Source organism: Eleutherodactylus coqui, chromosome 1, assembly GCF_035609145.1.
Source record: "Eleutherodactylus coqui strain aEleCoq1 chromosome 1, aEleCoq1.hap1, whole genome shotgun sequence".
Taxonomy (NCBI): domain Eukaryota; kingdom Metazoa; phylum Chordata; class Amphibia; order Anura; family Eleutherodactylidae; genus Eleutherodactylus; species Eleutherodactylus coqui.
The window spans coordinates 433,003,807-433,024,296 of NC_089837.1; the positions used below are offsets into that span (position 1 = coordinate 433,003,807).

The 20,490-nt window shown below is 41.5% G+C and overlaps 1 protein-coding gene across 1 annotated transcript in view; it reads right to left on the reverse strand.

Annotated features, from left to right (window-relative positions):
* EXPH5 (exophilin 5) overlaps window positions 1–20,490 on the reverse strand; it is a 95,430-nt gene that overhangs the window by 9,405 nt on the left and 65,535 nt on the right. Inside the window, exons 3-6 of the mRNA XM_066582112.1 lie at window positions 17,771–17,924; window positions 11,168–11,225; window positions 9,588–9,714; window positions 1,959–6,783 (exon numbers count right to left, since the gene is read on the reverse strand). Coding sequence (XP_066438209.1) covers window positions 1,973–6,783; window positions 9,588–9,714; window positions 11,168–11,225; window positions 17,771–17,924 — 5,150 coding nt within the window. The 3' untranslated portion in view covers window positions 1,959–1,972. The remainder of the gene's footprint in view (window positions 1–1,958; window positions 6,784–9,587; window positions 9,715–11,167; window positions 11,226–17,770; window positions 17,925–20,490) is intronic.

Here is a 20,490-nt window from a genome sequence, read left to right on the forward strand (position 1 = left end):
TGGATTCCTCCTCTTGTCGCCCCAAACAAGGCTCACTTGTCACTTACCTGGTCACAACGGCAAATGGCTTATTCCACAATATTAAATAAGAACCCCCTCTATTCACCCGTGATTCACTAAAACAGATCTTATGTAGAGACTAGAGGAAGTTACAGCACGGGGAATCGAAATCCTGAGCGGCTTCTTATGATGTGGACACCATAGCAATCTCTTAGGAGGAGGAATGTCCATGCAGAATGGCTTATCTGGGTTTTGCATGTGTAAAGCTCTCAGCATTTTTAAAAATTACAGTTTTTAAAAATTCTCCATATGCTGTGGAAAATATCTGCGTGGGGTTGACCGGTGGTGTGGATTTTAAATCCACAAGAAATCAATTTCTGGCGTAGGGATGGGTCCTCTAAGCCAATCTAGTAAGGCCCCTCACACATGCTTTTCTCCAGCTACATGCAAGTACGGTGACACAAATCACCATCACACTAAATGATTGCGCAGAACAGACCCCCATTGACTATAATGAGGGTCTGCTCCATTTCTGTCTAGCAGTCCGGCATTTGCCGGGATTTACAGGACGAAATAAAGCAGCTTCCAATCCAAAAGCTCACATGTACCTCCAAATGGTACCAATAAAAACTGCAACTTTTCCTGCCAAAAAACAAGACCTCGTATAGCTCAGTTTTGGAATAAAATGAAAATATGGGTCTTAGAATGCGGCGATGCAGATTCAGTTGTTTTTCTTACAAACAGGTCTTCATTGTGCAAAAGTAGTAAAAATGAAAAAAACAAACATATACGCTTGGTATTGCAGTAATCGTGCGGATCCAGATGTGAAACAGAAAATAATCTATTGTGTCTGTAAGTAGACGTTACATACTTACCAAACCAGGCAACTGAATATTAACAAATCACTACAAACGGCCCAGTAACTTTCCTACTTGTAAGGTGCAAATCAGCTTTACCCAAAGTGTTCATTAGAATGCAGCCACATTAATTGCTAGACAAATCCCATTACAGCCAATATCTCCTGAGTGTTTCCCATTATAATTATATTCAGATGCCTATGAGATGGAAACATATTTAAATAGTCGCTATTGTATTCCCCATGTAATAACAATTTTGTAGCATCTTTTATTAGAACTCTGCATGGTGTTATTCTTCCTGGAAATATCTGAATAGATTGACAACTGGGTGTTACCACTCTCCTTGTCACTGGTGTATGTCTCACATCATCTGACATTTTCCAAACAGTGATGGCAGGGTCAGACAGTGTAGGAAGACACACCCCACTGACAAGGAGAATGGTAACACCCAGTTGTCAATTTATTGCAACATTTCCGGGAGGAATAACACAATGTAGAGTTCAAAGAAGGGATGCAGCAGAATTGCTTTTTCATATGCAATACAAGTATTAAATGTCAGGACAGCGGAGTGATCCTCTTTAAAGGGGGTTGTCCAAAATATAGCAACCTTATTTTTAGAAAGGTCAGAAAATAGTAATAATGACAAAATAAGGTATACTCACTGGTTTAATACTGGCGCCAGTCCAGCAATGCAGCTCTGGTCCTCCAGGCCAGGCATTGCTTATATGACTGCAGCGGTGACTTGTCTATATACACATGACTGCTGCAGCCAATCACTGGCCTCATCAGTATATGGCACTAGACTGCAAAGGTCAGTGATTGGTTGCAGATACGTAAACAAAGCCCGCTGGGGAGGAACAGAGTGGCAATAGATAGGTGAGAGATTGGATCGGTGAGTATAGTTTTTGTTTTTTTCCTTCCCTTTGCCCTCTCTGAAATTTTCCTATATTTTGGACAATCCCTAATATTTTGCATTCTTACATGTTTTAATCTAGTTCTCAGCGACTTTATATTGCACTTCTAAATTAGCAAAAGATGGACAGCAAGACTAACAAATAATCAGTGTCTAGTCAATGAAGCCATTAATACTGTCTTGGTTACCATTTTGGAAAAGCTCAGAGTTCTGACTCCTTTTCATTGTCATCTAAGTAATATTCATCATCTGTGGTTGTGTCAGTATCTGAATCTGAAGGATCAACAGGTTCATCCTCGTAGATATTAAGAGATTCTTTAAAACCAGGCCCCTGTGGTGGGACGTCACCAGATGACTGACCTACTGGATTTATTTCCTTAGAAGATTGTTCAGTTCTTAAGAAACCTGGGTTTTTGAGGAAACTTGGCCTCCATAGCCTGCCCACAGTGAGTGACCGCTTTATGTTGTTTAAAATAGCCTCTTGTTGCTCCTTCCCAAAAATTCCATAATCAAAAGACTTGGAGGTGCCAGCGGGTTTGTGTTCGGAGGAGTCTTCAGGAACTGGACAATTTTCATTTTCATCTAACATTTCAGCCGAAAATCTCCTGTTCCAAGTGTCACCAGAAGCACTTTTGCTCCTCAAAGTATCACCGCAGCTTTTCGAAGAAAAACTTCCATCACTTTTTCTTTTGTAGTCCGTTAAGTTCTCTTGGCCTTTAGAATTCAAGAACTTCATGCTCTTCGAACGATACAAATATTCATCGTCTCTGCAATCCTTTGGGCTTTCCTTGCCAAAATGTTTGCTTACATAAGATAGGCAGTTCTCATTCGGAGAGTATAATACAGGTGGTGAATTGGCATCAGACATCAGAGCGGTGTCACCATAGGAGCCACTAGATCTTTGACTGACATTTTCTTGACCTGAATGGTCAAAGGAGTAGCTGAACTTTTTTGCATTTATCGGCTTCATTTTCTTTTGGACAAACTCGGAACAGTATGAAGGCCGAGCCCGATTTATAGTCTCATTGTTTTTACTAAAAACTGGAGAGTAATTACTCGGTGGGCTGGTGTTACATTCCATGTGCCTTGAGATGTTTTCGGGTTCGTTTGACTTGCGTGGACTTAGCTCCTTGACACTTTTTGCCTTATAGATTGACGGCAAGTCTTCTTTTAAAAGTAAACTTTCATCCAGGGACTTTTGCTTGTGAACACCACCATCTCTTCCAAAAATGTTATTAATGTTATAATCTCGTTTGTTGTTGTCCTGATAATGCATGAAATCGTAGCCAGAAGAATAATTAAGGTTATCATAGTTTAACATTGGTGACGTGAAAACATCCTGATATTTCGGAGAGGAAGGCTCCATGTTTCTATTGCTTGAATATATGTTGAACCTGTTCCGTGCCATGGCAATATCACTCTCCAGAACATTTCTCTCCAGATCTTGGAAACTGGATTTCCTACTTGGTAATGTATAATAATACGTATGTGGAACATATCTTGGGGAGGATCTTGTAGGGCTGTACTCATTTTTATTTTTTGCGTCTTCCTTGGCTGTGTAGTGGTCTTCATTTTTAGAAGTGTAACTAAACATATTCACCAAACCATCACTTTCCTTTCCAGAATTTGGCCTGCTGCCATTTTTCTGATTTGTATGTAAAGGAATTTTGTGGAAATTTGAGAGGTGGGTTTTAAATGGCGCATTATCTACGGAGTGTACCTCTTCGTGTACAGTTTCTGTAATGGAAGTCAATAATTTTTCAGGGTTTTGGTGATTGGGATCAGGCTTTGGCTTGTGACATCTATTTACCATTTTATCTAGAAGTGCGCTAGGTGCACTATTTTGCTCAAGAGTCTTATCAATGTTTTTTAAGTTGTTCATTGATAGGTCAGAGATCCTCCTTGAGAATTTGCGAGGAAGACTATAATAGATTGAAACAACCTTACGATACTCGATTGTATCTACTTCGGGGTTAGAAGGATCTATAATACTCTCATAAATTTCAGTATTTGTGATGACTTGTTGACAGGTATATCTTTTGGGAAGCTGCACACCTTCTGGGGATGCTTTATTTTCAGATGCAGGATTCTTAATATTTTCATCTACTGGGAAGGTTGGGGTTTTGCTATCTTCAGAAATTGTAGAATGAGTCCACTCCGACTTGGGGCTGACATTTATATGGACATTCCGTTTGAAAGGTTCTGGTGTCACGAGTAAGTGCTGTTTCAGTAGGTTTGTTGACTTACTCTCTGTGCCAGACAGGCACTTAGCTCTGCTCAAGTTGTTTCCTTCGGAATGCTCCTTCACAGTTTGGCTGACGGGAAAGCTTGACGAGTCTCTGACTTCCAGGGGTTCTGTATATTGTACTGCTTTATTTTTTGCTTCTTGATCCAACTGATAAATCAAATTTTTGTATACGTGTTTTTTTGATTCACAACCTTCTTTGACTTGCAAGTTTTGGTTAGTGTTTTTTTGATTTGCCGATGAAACAACATTCTTTTGATTAAGTCCTGAGAGGCTAGGTTCAGAAGAAGCGTCACATTTTGAGGATTTCACTTGCTTCGTCTTGACATGATCTTGTTTTTGGTGAGTATATCCACTTCCAATTCTTGACCCATCATCTTTTTTAATTACATCAGAATCCTGTAATCCCTCTATGGATCGTGTATTATTATTAGAATCAGACACATTCTGCATCTTGTATTCATCATTGTTAACATTAACAGACTTAATGTTTGTATGTACCTGAGAAAATGGAGTAGTCTTTGTTAAAGCTAAAAAGTTCTTAACGTTATCACTTTCTGTCATTATGTGTTCCTGATATACAGTTCTTGAGATGGTTTTCTTTTCAGTTTTTATCGACACCCTGTCTAATTCCGAACCATAGGACAATGCATTCAGCTTGGGTAAAGACTGCCAAGTGCTTAAACTTGATTTTTTTGCTTGTTGAATGGCATCTTGGACACAAAATGGTCTTGTACTGCTGTCTAAGTACATGCCATTCCTTTCATTGGGGGTCCTTGGAGATGTGGTTTCAAAAACAGTGGAGGTATGGTAATCCCCATCATGTTCACTATCCTGGTCAATTAAATCTGGCAAAGAGGAGGCATTTCTTTTTGTATACTTCAGAGTGTCAGATATGAAACGTTCTGTGTGGTTATAATTTGTTTGCTTTTGTGTCAATCTGTCGCCATGATTGAGTGTTGCTGGATAAGTTGTCTTTCTTTCTACGTTCTTGACAGTTCCATCTCTGACGGAGCCATAAGATGACATATGTGGATTTTGTAGATACTGAAAGGTTCTGGAACCTGCATTTATTGGTTTCTCGTTTGAGTTATCAGAAATTCTTGAAGACCAGTTTGTTTCAGGAACAGGGATCTCATAACATCCTACAACATTTTCACAACTCTTATTGAGTACTGAAACGTCATGGTTATCAGTTATTGTTTCACTGTCCTCGTCAATTAAATCTGGAAGAGAAGATGCGTTTCTTTTATGAAACTTCAGTGTATCAGACCGAAACACTTCCGCACGGTTGCCATTTGATCCCCTCCTCCTGTACATCCAAGCAAACTTTCCACCAATGTCTGTGGTGTTACTACACAAACTAGATCTTTTAGAAGCCGCTGGGTTTTCCTGATCTACAGATTTTAAATCCTCAGAAATCGGTGAAGATGGAATTTCAATTTTATATGATTTTCTAGGTGCAATTGTATTACATTTTTTAATGTCGTCTAATGACTGATTATGATCAGTGAAGGTTAGGCTAGGCCTTTCTGTTTTTGGAGGAAAATGGTCATCTTGAGCACTGGGACCAAGGCCAACCGGAGTGATTGAACTGGTATTGTCAGTTGGAGCATCAACATCCATGATGTCAGGTTCTGATATGCAAATAGAGGATACTGCAGGGATATCAGGATCATGAAAAGTCTTAATTTCAGGTCTTAATGTACAATTTGTTGGAATTTCTTCATCATGAATATTGGTTTCCACTTTTCTGCACTGTTCATGGTCTATGGCCATTTTACATTCATCATTACTCTTTAGATCTGCTTTCGTAAGCAAATCGTCAATTTGCAAATTGAAGGTGCATAGTTCATTAGAGGCTTCCTGTAATTGATTAGTCACACTGCTAGCGTCCATGTGTATAGATAATTCACTTTCCGATTCCATAGATTCTGTTTCCTTGTCATTACTGCTCAAACTCTCACTTGGAATTTTATTCTTTTCCTTATTCTTAAAAGAATTTTTCTTAGATTCCTCTTTCAAAGTCCTCTCAGATCGTGTTGAATATTTGACTTTAGGACCATGACCAGGAGAGTTGTTTTTGTAATACCCTGTTGATCCATTACCTGATGTGCTGGTTATGTTATTGCTAAATTCATGGAGGTCATTTGAAGTGGACACTGGTACTCTAGGTGCATTTTTGTACTTGTAGAGGTCAAACACTCTGCTGCGATGACTCGATTTACCAACATTTGTAAGATCCAAAGCGGATTGGGTTTTGGAAGTTCTACCAGTCTTTTCCGATTGCCCAGAAGAAAATGCATTATTCCATTTGATAGCTGTGACAGGTATCCTCTTTGACTTGTGCTGTCTTGTCCTCTCGAGGTCTGTGTCAGGAGGTGAAAGCTGCAAGCTAGTCGATGAAAATGTGCCAGAATGAGGAGATGAATTTGGGGATGTGTTTCTTACAGGTGAAGGGTTCTTTTTGTAAAAGGATTTGTTGGAAATCTGTGTTTTGGAAACCGGGCGTTGTCTGTTTGAGTACATTTCATAAAATTTCCTTGGCTGGTATGTGGCATAACTTGTATGTGCCTCCTCAAGTGCCACGGTTCTTCTTCCATCATGAGAAGATAAACTGCTGAACACTTTTTTTGGCTCTGATGTATCATGGTGTGACTCAACTTTGGCATTTTGCCTTCCATTCTTATAGCTAGTAAGTCTACTAGTCCGAAGTGTTTGCTTCTGATTCTGTTCTTGGGCAAGTTTTTGATCCAGATCTCCTAAAACTGAAACATATAATTCCAATTAAATCCTATTTCATCATCAAGGCTTTTATAGTTTTTCTGCAAAAAATAACATTACTAATGAGGATTATATTCCACATACCATCCACATGGAACATATTCCATATACCTTACAGGATACATACGTCTTTAAGAAACTGTCCCAGGAAAGCAAGTTATTCCATATCCATTTTTCAGTTGATATGGAATAATTTGCTTTCCTGGGATAATCTCTTTAAAGTTTAAAAAAAACATACATTATGTTCTTTATTACTTTGTGAATTCCCCTTAACTACTACTTCCTAGACATGGCAATACTCATTGAAATTATCCGCATAAAAGGGAATGTATGAGTCATGGTCATATAAGTGCTGTTGTCTATTTTTGCCAACTGTAACAGGTAGGAAAAGCGGTATTATCTGTGCACATTCCGCTAACAAAGTAATGCACATACTGTTAAAGCCTAACTCAGACGGCCATATTAAAAGTTGCACTCGAGAATCTCGGGAGCAACGCACGTTGGACAGCACATGGACACCCATCCCTGTGCTGTCCAATCTTCATGGACAGTGCACCTTGCGCTTGCTACTCTTGTCTATGAATACGGATGAGAATGGGACATGCAGCGATTTTTTTTTTTACGCGTATCATCAATCCATATGAAAACCTACTGATAAAATAAAATATGCTAGTGATAATCGCCCATGTGTAACAGCACAGGAGCAAGCATCAGTGAGACGAGCTGCCGGGCATCATTTTCCCGACAGCTCATTCTGTGTAAATAGACCATAACTTTGTAAATACATTAAAAGGGTATTGAAGCCAGAAGCATTTATCACCTACCCACTGGATAGGTAATAAATGCTGGATCAGTGGGGGTCCAGCCCCTGAGACCCAACCACCAGAATGGCCCCCAGACTCAGGATTGCAGTTAGAAGACTTTCAGGACTGAGGAAAATCAGCCATGCTGTTCTCAGACAGTCATCTTATTCGCATATTATAACTAACGCAGACTAAAGGCCCATGTAGACACAACGATTATTGTTTAAAAGAGGTCTCTTGAGCGACCTTTGAGCGATAATCGTTATGTCCATTTACAGCACAAGGTGATTGTGCAAACATTGAGCAATCCCCTTGCGCTCCGAGTGGGTGGCTATGCTTGTCTCCTGCATCCAGCTGTTCTCGGCTCGGAGCGCCCAGCTGTTCTACAGCTGAGCGCTCCAAGCGGGGTATGGAGAACACAGCTGGACCGCTCTGTTCTTCATACCCAGCCTGTCATCATGGAGCGGGATACAGCTGAAACAATAGTATCAGCCGTATCCTGCTGTGAATTCCTGATAACTGATCGCTGATCTTTCAGCATGCTGGAAGACAACGATGAGTGATGGCTCAACGAAAACTGCACAATGTCAGTACAGTTACACACAATGATTATCGCTCAAAAGATGGCTTTTGAGTGAATTTTGAGTGATAATCGTTGTGTCTAAATGGGCCTTAATGCTGTGTTTAGACTGCACATGGGCGTGTAACTATAGGGGATGCAGAGGATGCGGTTGCACCCGGGCCCATAAGGCATCTCTCCTCCATATAGCGAGCCCAAACGAGCTGGTGATGACGTTGTCTGTAGAAGGGGCATAACATGCATACTATATTTGCCCAGGCTGGGAGCAGGTGCAGGGATGTGTACACATGTATGTGACTCATGTACTAAGACTCTATTTTCTTCTGCTTATCTCAGGCGGGGAGCTAGGACTTACATCTTATCTGCAATAGCAGAATGTCGGCGTATCTCCCAATATCGCCTGAGCAGAATATAAATATACTTCCTCCTGTATCTGATTTTGTTAACCCAGAGTAGTCTAATCGTCCATCCTAGACCCTAAAGTTACACAAATACAGAATTGACCTAATGTGAGAGAGTTATAGTTTTTCACTAGGCTAGCATAGAAGAAAACTTGACATAGCTCATTGTTGTAGTTGGAGACATTCGCAGACACAGTCCAGAGGTGATGTAATCACTCAAGTATGGAGAGAAATGTATAAGATAAGTATTCCCTATGTGAGATAACCACTTGCTGTTTTACTTCTGACTTGTGAAAGCCTCAAGAAATTTGTACCTGTTCTCGCTGTGCCTCATCTTGGAATAAAAGCAGTTTGCTTAAAAGGACTTGTTATCAGGATTGAGGATCTCCAACATGGTCGTCTATGGTAGTGACTGAAACAGCCAAACAATATGCTTGGCTACTCCTGTGAGGATTTCATTTTTCTGGGGTGGATATGGACAAACAGAATAAGCCCCCCAACCTTTATCTGATCCATAATCCGTACTAATGGCAGTGCTTCAGGGGTTAAACGATCAAGATCTAAGTGATCTTTATTCCCAGCCATTGTTGCAAATAGTGTGGCTGTCAATTCAATCTCAGCTTCTCCTGAACATACAGGCAGCGGCTGTGCCCACCTGATCGCTGATCACATACAGTACATGTACACTTTTGGGCAAGAACTACTTTCCAAACATTAGTCAGTAAGGCGCTTTTTTCCACGATTACGCTGAAAACACCACGGTATAACGTTCCCATAGTTTTCAATGGAGCCTCTCAGACAGGCACTCGATCACGGCGTTTTCCAGCACCATGGTTTTCGAACGGAGTCTGTTCTATTTTTTGGCGTTTAGCGCATCTCATCAATGATGGGGATTGCTAAAAGCCATCTGAAAACTAAAGTAAATTGCGGCGCTTTGCCGAACGCCTGTGTAAGGGAGGCCTAAATACAATTATTTTGTAAGCAGTGATTACTGAACTACCAACCTTGAAAAACTTCCTTCTCCAGCTGACTGGTGGCCCTCGTGGTGTCATCTTCTCTCACTCGGTTATGTTGCGCTTCAAAAAAACTAGCAATTTGTTTGACACTTCGGGCGGAGTGGTAGATTTCAAACTGTAAATATAATAAAGCAACAACATGTTTTAAGTAAATTAATGAACCACTAAAATAATATTTTTTCTCACTCAAAAGGCTTATTTACTTGCCAACATTTAATCTATCGAACTCTGATGCATATTTGTACAAAAATGTCAATTGGATGCGTCCAGTCTTTTTTCCTTCTCAGTTCACTTCTGCTCCGCATGGCTTCTGTCTTGTTGACGTAAAAAAAAATACTGAACTGCAGGACTCTTCAGTCCAAAATAACAGAAACCAAATGAAATGAAGCTTTCTATTGTGAATGGAATGAAGCCTTTTTATTATGATGGATAAACACAAACGTGCGGAGAGAATAAATGGTGCAAGCTTAGGAGCTGAGCCTGCTCCATGTGTGGCAGGCACTGGTGAGAACTCAGATTACAGATGATTCATTCCTCAGATGCTGTGGTCAATACTAACTGCAGCATTTGAGCCATTAGACATAGAAGGGGGTTCTTCCTCTGTTCCACATTCCCCATTCCCCCCCTATGATACAACTGCAGGATTCAGAGGGCTTTGTATTGTCTATGTACTCTTATTACACCCAAAGGTAGGGTGTAATAGGATGGCAGTAAGCGCACAATACACTGCAATACAGAATTATTGCAGTCTACTGTACACCCAATTTCATGTTTAACTCTCCTAGTGTGACTAAATATTTTTTAAAAAGTTAATTAAGTTTAAAACCATAATAAAAAACTTCACACATAGCTTTTTTTCTGCAGCAGAACCTACACTGCAGACCTTGGTGTGATGGTGTGCATCAAAAACCAAAAATTTCACATGAATTTTGGTGCAGATTTGATCTCCTGACTTAATTGGGTGAAATCCACTGCAATTCTGTACCATTTGGTGTGAATTTTCCACTGCAGATAATCCGCAGCAAATCCGCTGTGTGCGATCAGACCCTAAAAAGATCAAACATCCCCCTTTCCCATTTAACATGTAAAAAAATCAAAATAATAAAAAATATACCTAATTTGTATTGCCACATCTCTAAATGTCCAGACTATAAAAATATCATCCCATTTAGAATGCTCAGTTTACGCTGTTTTTTAGTTACCTCAAGAAAAATTTTAAAAAGTGAATAAAAAGTTGTATGTACCCCAAAATAATGATCTCACTAAAAGCTACATTCCCCCTCCACCCCAAAAACGAGTTCTCAGGACGCTCCTTTAATGAATAATACAGTTATGTGTGCTAGGATATGGTGACACAAAGCAATAAAACATTTGGGATTGCTGTAATTACACTGACGCACGTAATAAAGGTATGTCATTTTTACTGCACAGTGAACACTGTAAAAATAACGAAACTGAAAAAACAATGTCCGGTTGTGGTTTTCCCCCATTCCACCCTTACAAATAAAATAAAAACAAAAATTTGCTGTATCCTTGAGAAGTTAAATTTATGCAAAACATTTGTTTACCTTTTTATTCACCTGGGTGTTCGGCGGTAGTTGGCCGCTGATAGAAAAGATGCCATGTCTGAGGAGAAGGAAACATTCTGATTAGTAAAAGTTTATTAAGTAAATTTTTTTTAAATAAACAAAAAGAAAAAGCCTGAAAGTGCATTGTAGGAAAAAAGGACACGATCCATAATACTAATAATATATTACAACACAAGGACTGCTCATTCTCCTTTACAGAGTTTGTCCAGGATGAGTGCCACATCTGTCCGCAGGTTATGTCTGACACTTCAGTTCCTCTTCTCTGAAGTGAATGGTGTTGAGATGCAATACCTCACACAAACTGTGGACAGGTGTGGCACTGTTTCGTTTTTTTAAACGAAGCAGCCTTGTGTTTCTAATATTGGACAATCGGGTTGTCTGAGTTATAATATCTCGGTATAACCCCTTTCCCATGCAGTAACATATGAAATAGTGATCTACTCACCACTCCCCGCTGTGTCCCACGCCAACGCTCAGTCTCCCCCTTCGGTCTATTCACATTGGTTGGGGATGTAAAAGCTGGGTGCATGTGCTGACTCTTTAAGAGTGCCCCCTAGGAGGACGGATGGTGCAGCGTCTGCTGTATTGTAGACTAAAGGCCCTTTTACACAGAACGACTCGTTCAAAAAAATGCCAGGTCTAGACGGACCCTACGGTAATGATGGTCATAACTGAGAGGAGGTAGTAAGGAAAACCGACTGAGCACCAATGGGGACATCAAATGATGTACAGCGCTGCGGAGTGAGTATGCGCTATATAAATGTGCAAAATAAAAGGAATAATAACCAGCCATCATCGTAAATGGCTAAATGAAAGAAAAGATAAATACGTTCAAACACCATAAGCAGTGTGTGCCTACAAGACCCCAGTACTGCATGTCAGGAGGAAGATCTCAATATCAGTGACAATAAATCTATAAACTATTCCAAATTACTCCCAGGAAATCATTGAGAGCATATGAAGCCAAATTATAGACTAAACACCAGCAGTGCCTGACGCCGGCCGTCCTACCCTGCCCTACAGCGCTCCAGAACCTCGCTTTCCTCCAAGAATTGAGAAGATCTTGAGGGAAAGGCAGCACCGCGTTGAAGCTGTCAGTCATTGATCAGGTTCTTACTTGCTCTAGTATGAACTGATCGCCATGTGTGGAAATGTCAGGAAGCAAATCAGAGCAGTTTGTTTTACGGTCACCGAGCAACGCAGGCACCCAAAACAATCATTAACTGCAGGGCGAGACCCGTGCATACTTGTCAGCGTTGACCATGGCCTACATAAAACTATCATCTTTTTAGGAAGTAAAACTCGCTTTAAAGGGGTTCTATGATAGTTCAAAATTGGTGCGGATTTTGCCACACAATTTGCCAGAATTAAAAGGGTGAAACCCACAGCAAAATCCATACTAAGGCCGGTCTCACGCGGCTGAGAAAAATCACACAAAATTTGTGCATTTTGAGACACACAAATATAAACCCCATTCTATTGAATAGAGTTATACACATGAGCGAGGTTTTCCTGCATGGCACCGCGATGCGGGAATCATATCGCAGCATGTCCTTTTTAGCTGTGAGATTTCCTACTGTTTCCAATGGGGCCCGGGGCAGATTCCCTTCATCCCCGCAGTGATGCAATGCTGTTTTCACATGAAAACGCCTCGAATCCAGGGCTTTCAAATGGTGGCAAATGCGATATCAGGGCGTGTATCATGGCCAGACATTGCTCTCGCCCATATGTGGCTAGCCTAAGGGTGTGGAGTTTGATGTAGTTTATGAAATGATTTTGATGTGGATTTTCCACTACGGAAAGTCTGCAACAGTTCTGCTACATGTGAATGTACCTTTAGGCCTCATTCAGACGAGCGTGTGAACGGGCAAAGTTTCATATGTGCACATGAAACTTTGCTCGTTCACTGGAGCAGCTGCTCCACGAAGGTTACCCCATGACTGAACACTGTGCAAGCACTGTCACAGTGTTCAGTGATGTGGGGACGAAAGAATCCCCTCTCACAGCTGTTGCAGAGGACCACAATGCTATCCCATTGCTTTCAAAGGGGCCGATGCTGCTGCCGCCCCATTAAAAGCAATGGGATGAAGGCAACCCCTGCAGTAATGATTTTCAGGGGGGCTTGAAATACAAGCCCTACCCTGCAAAGCATCCCTACCTGTAGAAAAAAAAAAAGTTAACTCACCTAGAAGCGCTGTCCAGCACTTCTGTGGCCCCGGACAGTTGTCTTCTGCATTCTAGTGGCCGGAAGCACCTTTTAAATGTACTGCTGTAAGCAGTGGGGAATCTTTCCGTGAGCAGAAGTTTCCATTAACTCCTGCTCCCATATGAGTCAATGGAAACTCCTGCAAAACGCGCACCTATGTCCTATCTTTTAGGTGTGTGCCGTTTTCCGCTTCAGATTCCGCGCATATAAACGCTTCTACAGGAACCCATTGGTTCTTTTAGAAGCGTGCATTATGGGCACGCAAATCACTCGGTCGTGTGAATGTGGCCTACAGAAATTCCGCATGCATTCTAAGCCAAAGACTAATCCACAAAGTGGACGAAATTTGCAAAAATCTCATCCACACGCTGCGGACAAGCCATGTGGAAACGGACATGTGGCACGGAATTGAAATCTGCAACATGTTAATTAAGTCGCCGTTTCTGCTGTGGGCTCTCTTCTCTCTATAGGGAAAGATTTCCGTACAGGCGCGGGTTTTGAAGCAACCTTTCCGCCATGGAAATCTCGCTGAATTTCCGTGCGGTCCCGCAGCAGACATTCTGCAAGATTTCCGTGGGATTTCTGTCCAGTGGGAACCCAATCTAGGGGTGCATTCTTGAGTGTAAGTGAGGGTTTCCTAGAATAGGTGATTTTTAAAGTGTCTGTAAAAGAAAAAAAAATTGTGTGGGGTTTTTTTTTTTAGAAGCTAGAAGAGCTTGTACAAGTTTTTGAAATCATAAACATTTAACAGTAAATGCTACTCATTTGTTCAATATCTGAATTTTGAGCTATAAACATATATTACTTTTACTATTCCACAGCGCTGTAGATCACCTGACACCCTATTGGGGCTCACCATCTAAGTTCCCCTATTGGTATGCTTTTGGAGTGGGGGAGGAAACTAGAGTACCCGGAGGAATCCCACACAACCCCAGGGAGAACATACAAACTGCAGGCACATGTTGTCCTTGGTGCAGTTTGAACCGATGACCCCAGTAATGTAAGGCAACACTGATGATTAATATAGTTTTCTAATTTGTTTTTTTTTAAATGTTGGCTTGTCTGTGATTTTGGGATAAGTTATCCAGAAGGAAAAAAAATCAGCCTGGTATCCCTGTTGTAGGTAGGCCCCAGAAGAGTGTGTGTTCTGCCATGGTTTTATGAAGCACTTGCTGTCCAAATGTTAATCATAGATGAAACACCTTGAAACTGAGTTTAATATATAATTACTGTGAAACACATTAAAAAAAACTGATCATTTCCAGTGAAATGTTACATAATCAGAGCATGCTACACAGCTGGAGGAGCGGTCAGATTGATGTATAGTCTTATGGGGTAAGATTTAGTAGAACTTCTATCTCATTCATTTAAACTATTCAGAGCCGAACAGTCCAATGGGCGGTCCCATCAGTGATTGTCAGCCATCTGTGAATGACTGTACATACCAGGAGGGCAGTATGTTTACTGGCTGATTGTTGGTCTATTTACACGACCTGGTTGACAGGAGAATTAACGTTCATAATCAAGCTGTGCAAAAGGGACTTAAACTACAAACTGCTCTGATTAGTCACCGATTAGCGACAACGGTCATGTGGATGTATGGCATACCATCGCGCCAAATAAAATAACTTTTTTTTTAAATACCATTTCCTGCAGATACTTTTCTTCATCTCTTGGACAATGAGGCAAAATGTAACTCGATAAAAAATAGTACCAAGTAGATAAAGCTAAGCATTTGGCATTTCACTGCCTGTAGTTCATATCTAGATGTAAAAAGACTGAAAAGTAAACCCGTTCTTCATAAAGGGCCTGGTGTTCTTGTATGACCCATGTGCCCTGACACATGGCACCACAGCTGTGCTGTAGAGGTGTAATAATGACTAATTTTCATCAACATTTCATGTAGTATAAAATGAAAATAGTTTGTTGTAAACCAGTGCAATTCAAGTAATTACAAACAGTGTATAACATACATTTACAAAGCATCCAATACTCTCTTGTAAAACAAGGACAAGCACATGCAGTGCCAGCTGATTCCACGAGATCCCAAAATATCGCTTATGGCAGCGTTTCCCAACTCCAGTCCTCAGGGACCAACTAACAGGTCATGTTTTCAGGATTTCCTCAGTGTTACACAGGTGATGTAATTGTCGGTGCCTCAGACATTACCACAGGTGTTCTTACTAGAGGAGATCCTGAAAACATAACCTGTCGGTAGTTCCTGAGGACTGGAGTTGTGGAACACTGGCTTATAGGATCCAGTCTTCTACAGACTTAACCATTAAAGAGGTTTTCCAGTTTAGTTTATGCCTGGGAATAACATGGTTGGACTGCTGCCAGGCAACCTTTTACCCATAATGAAGAAAGAAAATGATCCGACTCAACAGGAAGACCTGATTACAATTCCATGCCTCATAGAAAAGTATTAAAAGTCCATATGATATCCTACGCAAATTCCAACATGTTTATAACTCCTCAGTGCAGAAATAATACTACAATAGCGCCACTGGCTGTTTCTATTCTGTGTCCATCTCAGGAATTGTTCCAGGTGGTCGCACAGGCTCAGTCTTGCTTTCTCTCTGCTCCAAAGGGTATGTGGAGGGATCCCTGGTGTGCTGAGCTGCTGCTTCTGAAGCTCCAGCATGTTCTCTGCTTGTCACAAGAGATGCTGAGCAGGTGATGAGAGACTGAGGCAGAGTTACTGCCTCCGACAAGCAGAGAAGATGCTGCACCCGCCTCACTAACATTATTCCTGGAATATCTGGGGATACAATTATATAATTATGGGCTGGATTTATGAACAATATTTTTCATGGGACAAACCCTTTAAAGAATTGGTACATGCTGCTGTTGGTGGCCCAGTATTTGGATGAGGTTGGTTAGGGATTTTATTATGTGTATAGGCTGTAGTTTTAGAGCATTCTCCAACCAAATAATTAGGCTCATGTCCACGGGCGGGTCAGATTCCGCATGCGGGAGCCTGCAGCAGAGTCCAACTTTGCTTGCGGCCAGCAACCGCACGTACCTGTTAGCTATGTGCGGGAGTGCCAGCCAGCGCAGCACTTTTTTTTCCTAATCTCCTGCTTTCCTGCAGAATTTGCGGCCCATCTGCAGGGTCAGCCCGTCCACAGTGATCGGATGGCTTCCATTGACTTCAATGTAAGCTTCAGTGCGGTTACCACACAGACATCGGAGCATGCAGCGATTTGTTTTCTGGACCAAAAGATCGGCAAAACAAATCTGCATGCTTTAATTCAGATGCAAACGCCCATGCTTCCTTACGGGCGGCTTGAATTTCGGATCTTCCGCGCGGGTGCACCCGCTAATTCCGCAAAGCAAGTCCGCCTGTGGACATTGGGCCTAAAGCCAGAAAATCCAGACACATGCATTGTTTTACAGCTATATTTTTGCTATTTTCCTGGCAGCTGGCCTGTTATTACAACCACATCTTCCCTATACACCCATAAATAGGCATCTTCAAACCATTAGAGGGATTTTCTAGTTTAATCATCATATAAATGAAATGTTCTACAACTTTTTTTATGTACTTTGGAGGAAATTCCTTTAGTGGCTTGTGCCAGTTTTCTGTCGTAAAACAGCTGCACAAACACACCTGCACAAAAATTGGCGACTTTGACCTTTTTGCACCCAGCTTACTACTTTTCTAGAAGTGAGCAGAGTTTAGCAAAACGTTGTCATGGTTTCCCATGGCCAAAAGAGGTTTACTATGTGTTACATCAGAACGTGGTGTAAATTATAATGCAAACCTATGCCAGCTCACAGCACAGGGACTGGCCAGACATGCACCAGGGTTATTAACAGACGAGCACCATTTAATTTGGTACACTTCATTCTAACGCACTCTATACTTAGATTAACACATCAGACGCTGCTCTAAGAAAATTTCCACCTTTGCTTTTCAATTCACCACAATCTTGTGTACTTTCAGAGATGTGAACTTGTACAGAGCCAGTCCTGCTCTCAGCTGGGAAGTAGATACAATTGTATCCAGACTGGGCAACCCTCTGTCAGCTAAACACATCTCACGGCTACAGTACTTTGCTACAATGTATCAGTCTGTGTTTAACCCACTTTGTACAAGATCTAAAGCTTCAGCAGATAACTGCCACAATTACTGATCCACTTCTAGCCAAAGCAAATAAAATACAGAGACCTTGTAAAACCACTATTAAGATAATTTGATTCTGTATGACCCATTGCACAAAATATGCTTAGGCTTAATATTGCCACTCTCACTGTATGAGCCGGACAAGAAGAATACATTATAACACAGATAACAGATCATCCTTCTAGTCATAACCATATAATCTAGGCTTGATGAGTAATATTATCACATAATCATATAACCATTTTACCTCTCCTGCTGAGGTGGCGGCTTTAGAATTTGCTTTGCAGATTTCCTGAAGGAGAACAGAGCAGACAAAGGAGTGCGGAGTCCGAGGAAAGATGGTCCAGAGTTCTTTTGGGGCTGAGAGTTTCTAGATGTTGTCATTCTAGAGGATTCGGGCTCTGGAAGCAAAGATGACATGTTTACCATTGTCCCATATAGGAAGAGGCATATTAATGGACACACCTCGGCAGGACTACGCAGTGATAGGGATAATGAAATAAAAACACAAAAAGATCACACAATCCGTGCTTAATTGAAGTCTTTAGCAAACGACGCATGTCCCTCTGCCAGTATAAGGTGCTGGTACGCCCTGCCGACACATCGTGCACAACAGTACTTATCATAGAAGAATCGGAATTCGCAGGTTCAAAGTACGAAGTATGTGTCTATTGTTGGCATGCTACTCCGTGACGGCAGCACACACTGCAGCTTAGATACACCTCAGTAACTAGAGCACACAAAGCATGTGTTGTGTCCGGGGAATGGGGTGTGATTGGAAAGATTCCTCACTGATAGTGTCACTGAGCAGAAAAGTGCTGCACTTTCCCACAAACAGTAGTAGACCTCCGATTCTTGGCTCGCATCCCTCTGGTTACAGTAAGGCTGGGCTCACACGAGGGTACCTCACAGCGTGCAGACTGCAAGATATATACACGTGCAGCACTCTGTACGCAAGGACGATGCCGCTCATCGCCATGTACCAGCAGATAAATCCAATCTTTTTTCCCCTGGAGGACCTCCAGGACACCATAGAGAGGGGCTCGGCCACAGTTCCTGCCAGAATATTCTACAATATTTTTTAAAACTTTTAAAAAATCATTTACACTTTTAAACCACAATAAATCTTTCATTTATCTTTTAAGTAACTTGGTTCAGATGTGCTGATTTGTTTATTAGGATCATTAAGAGTCCTTCACTGTTAGAGTGTTTCAATTGACCACTAAAATCTAAAGCTTCACCTGTAGAAACGATCAGCTGAAAACTGCATTGCAAAAATCGCAGCATTTTGTGGCAAAATGTATGCAGTTTTAAAAACGGTTTGGATGTGAAGTTACAGTGCAGATCAAAAAGGTCATAGGAATCTGCTAGAGTGCTATTTGGGGACACAGACTAAGTCCTCATTCGCCTGTATGCGAGACCCATTGAGACAAACCTTGGTGTTTCACGCTGTCTCTTAAAGGAAGCTCTTCTCAGAGTCCCATGTGTGCGCTTTCCTATACAAGTCTATGGAAGAGCACACGCATGGGACTCTGAATAGAGTCAGATTTCTGTGCGTCTCTGGGACTTCACAGGAGGACGTCGCTGGATCGTGGGTGAGAATGCATCACCCAGCTCCCAGACACGTCCTCTAACAGCATAACTTAGTTTATGGTGTTGTGGGGACAAGGCAAGTTATCAGCTGTCAAGAGTTAGAAAACCCCTTTAAAGGGAACCTATGCTCCCACTCACTTCAATGGGCTCTGTGCCTGCAATACCACACCAAGCCACTGTGCAATTTATGGTGCTATCTGCTTCCTACTCTGTACAAGGTGACAGCAGCCTGGCAAACAGCTGATTGACTGCAGTCCAGAGCAGCGGACCCCTGGTCGTCAGCTATTGATGACATACCGTGAAGATATGTCATCAATTTTAAGGAGCAGAAAAGCCTCTTTAGATGCTCATGGGTCCACAATGGGGTCAGGCACATAGTCCGTGCGCTGCTGGAGAGGCTCCGTCTGCACAAGCCTTTGTGGAATTCAACTAAAAACATATGGCTTCTATAAATTTGCTATTCCACAAATAAACAGTTTTAAAGGGATTGTTCGGTTACTGGAAAACATTCCCCCTATACCACCAACTGTGCTAAAATAACCAAATCAGCCATCTTGTGCCGATGCGATCCAGCGCTGTAGCCCCCCTCCCTTCCTCCCGGTGTTTCTTGTTGAGGATCTGAATGCTGCAGCCAATCAGACACTGCAGCGTCACCTCTGAACTCCTAGCATCATGGTGCTCAAGATGTGAGCGGTGATGCCAGGAGAATAGGTGGTGATGCTGCAGCGGTCTCGTGATATACGGTGACATCATCTTCAGCAACAAACACCGGGACTACAGTGCTGGATCGCAGCTGATTTTGTTATTGTAGCACAGTTGGTGGTAGCTGGGCAATGTTGTTCGGTTACTGATGTAGTTCCAGGGGGGAGTTTTGTGAAGTAGTTTATTTGTTAAGCAATTTTCACAAAATAGCAGCAAAAAAAAGACAAACAACTGGCATAATTAAATACATCCTTACATCAGGAAATAAAATATATTTATGTTAATTGCCTTTTACAAAAACTATCATGAAATCACTCTCTACAACCCACGGCTGAATGTAAATGCAAATATAATTAGATTACCCATAGAAGAACTGAATAATCATCACAGACAAAACACACATCATGCACCTCCATGCGCCGTCCTACACAGCATGGAACTGCCCCAGGGAAAGAAATTCACTTGTACATTTGGAGTCACTTTCCACATTTACAAGACCATACAAGACTCTGTACATGAGACTGTACAACGAGAGACTAAAAGTAACGAGAGAGGGCTAAGAATGCACGTAAGTGCCGCCGTGTCACATAATAATGGGGACATTAGGATTGTACGTTTATGTACTACTGAACGACATGATTGATACAGTAGATACAACATCTATATGTTGCA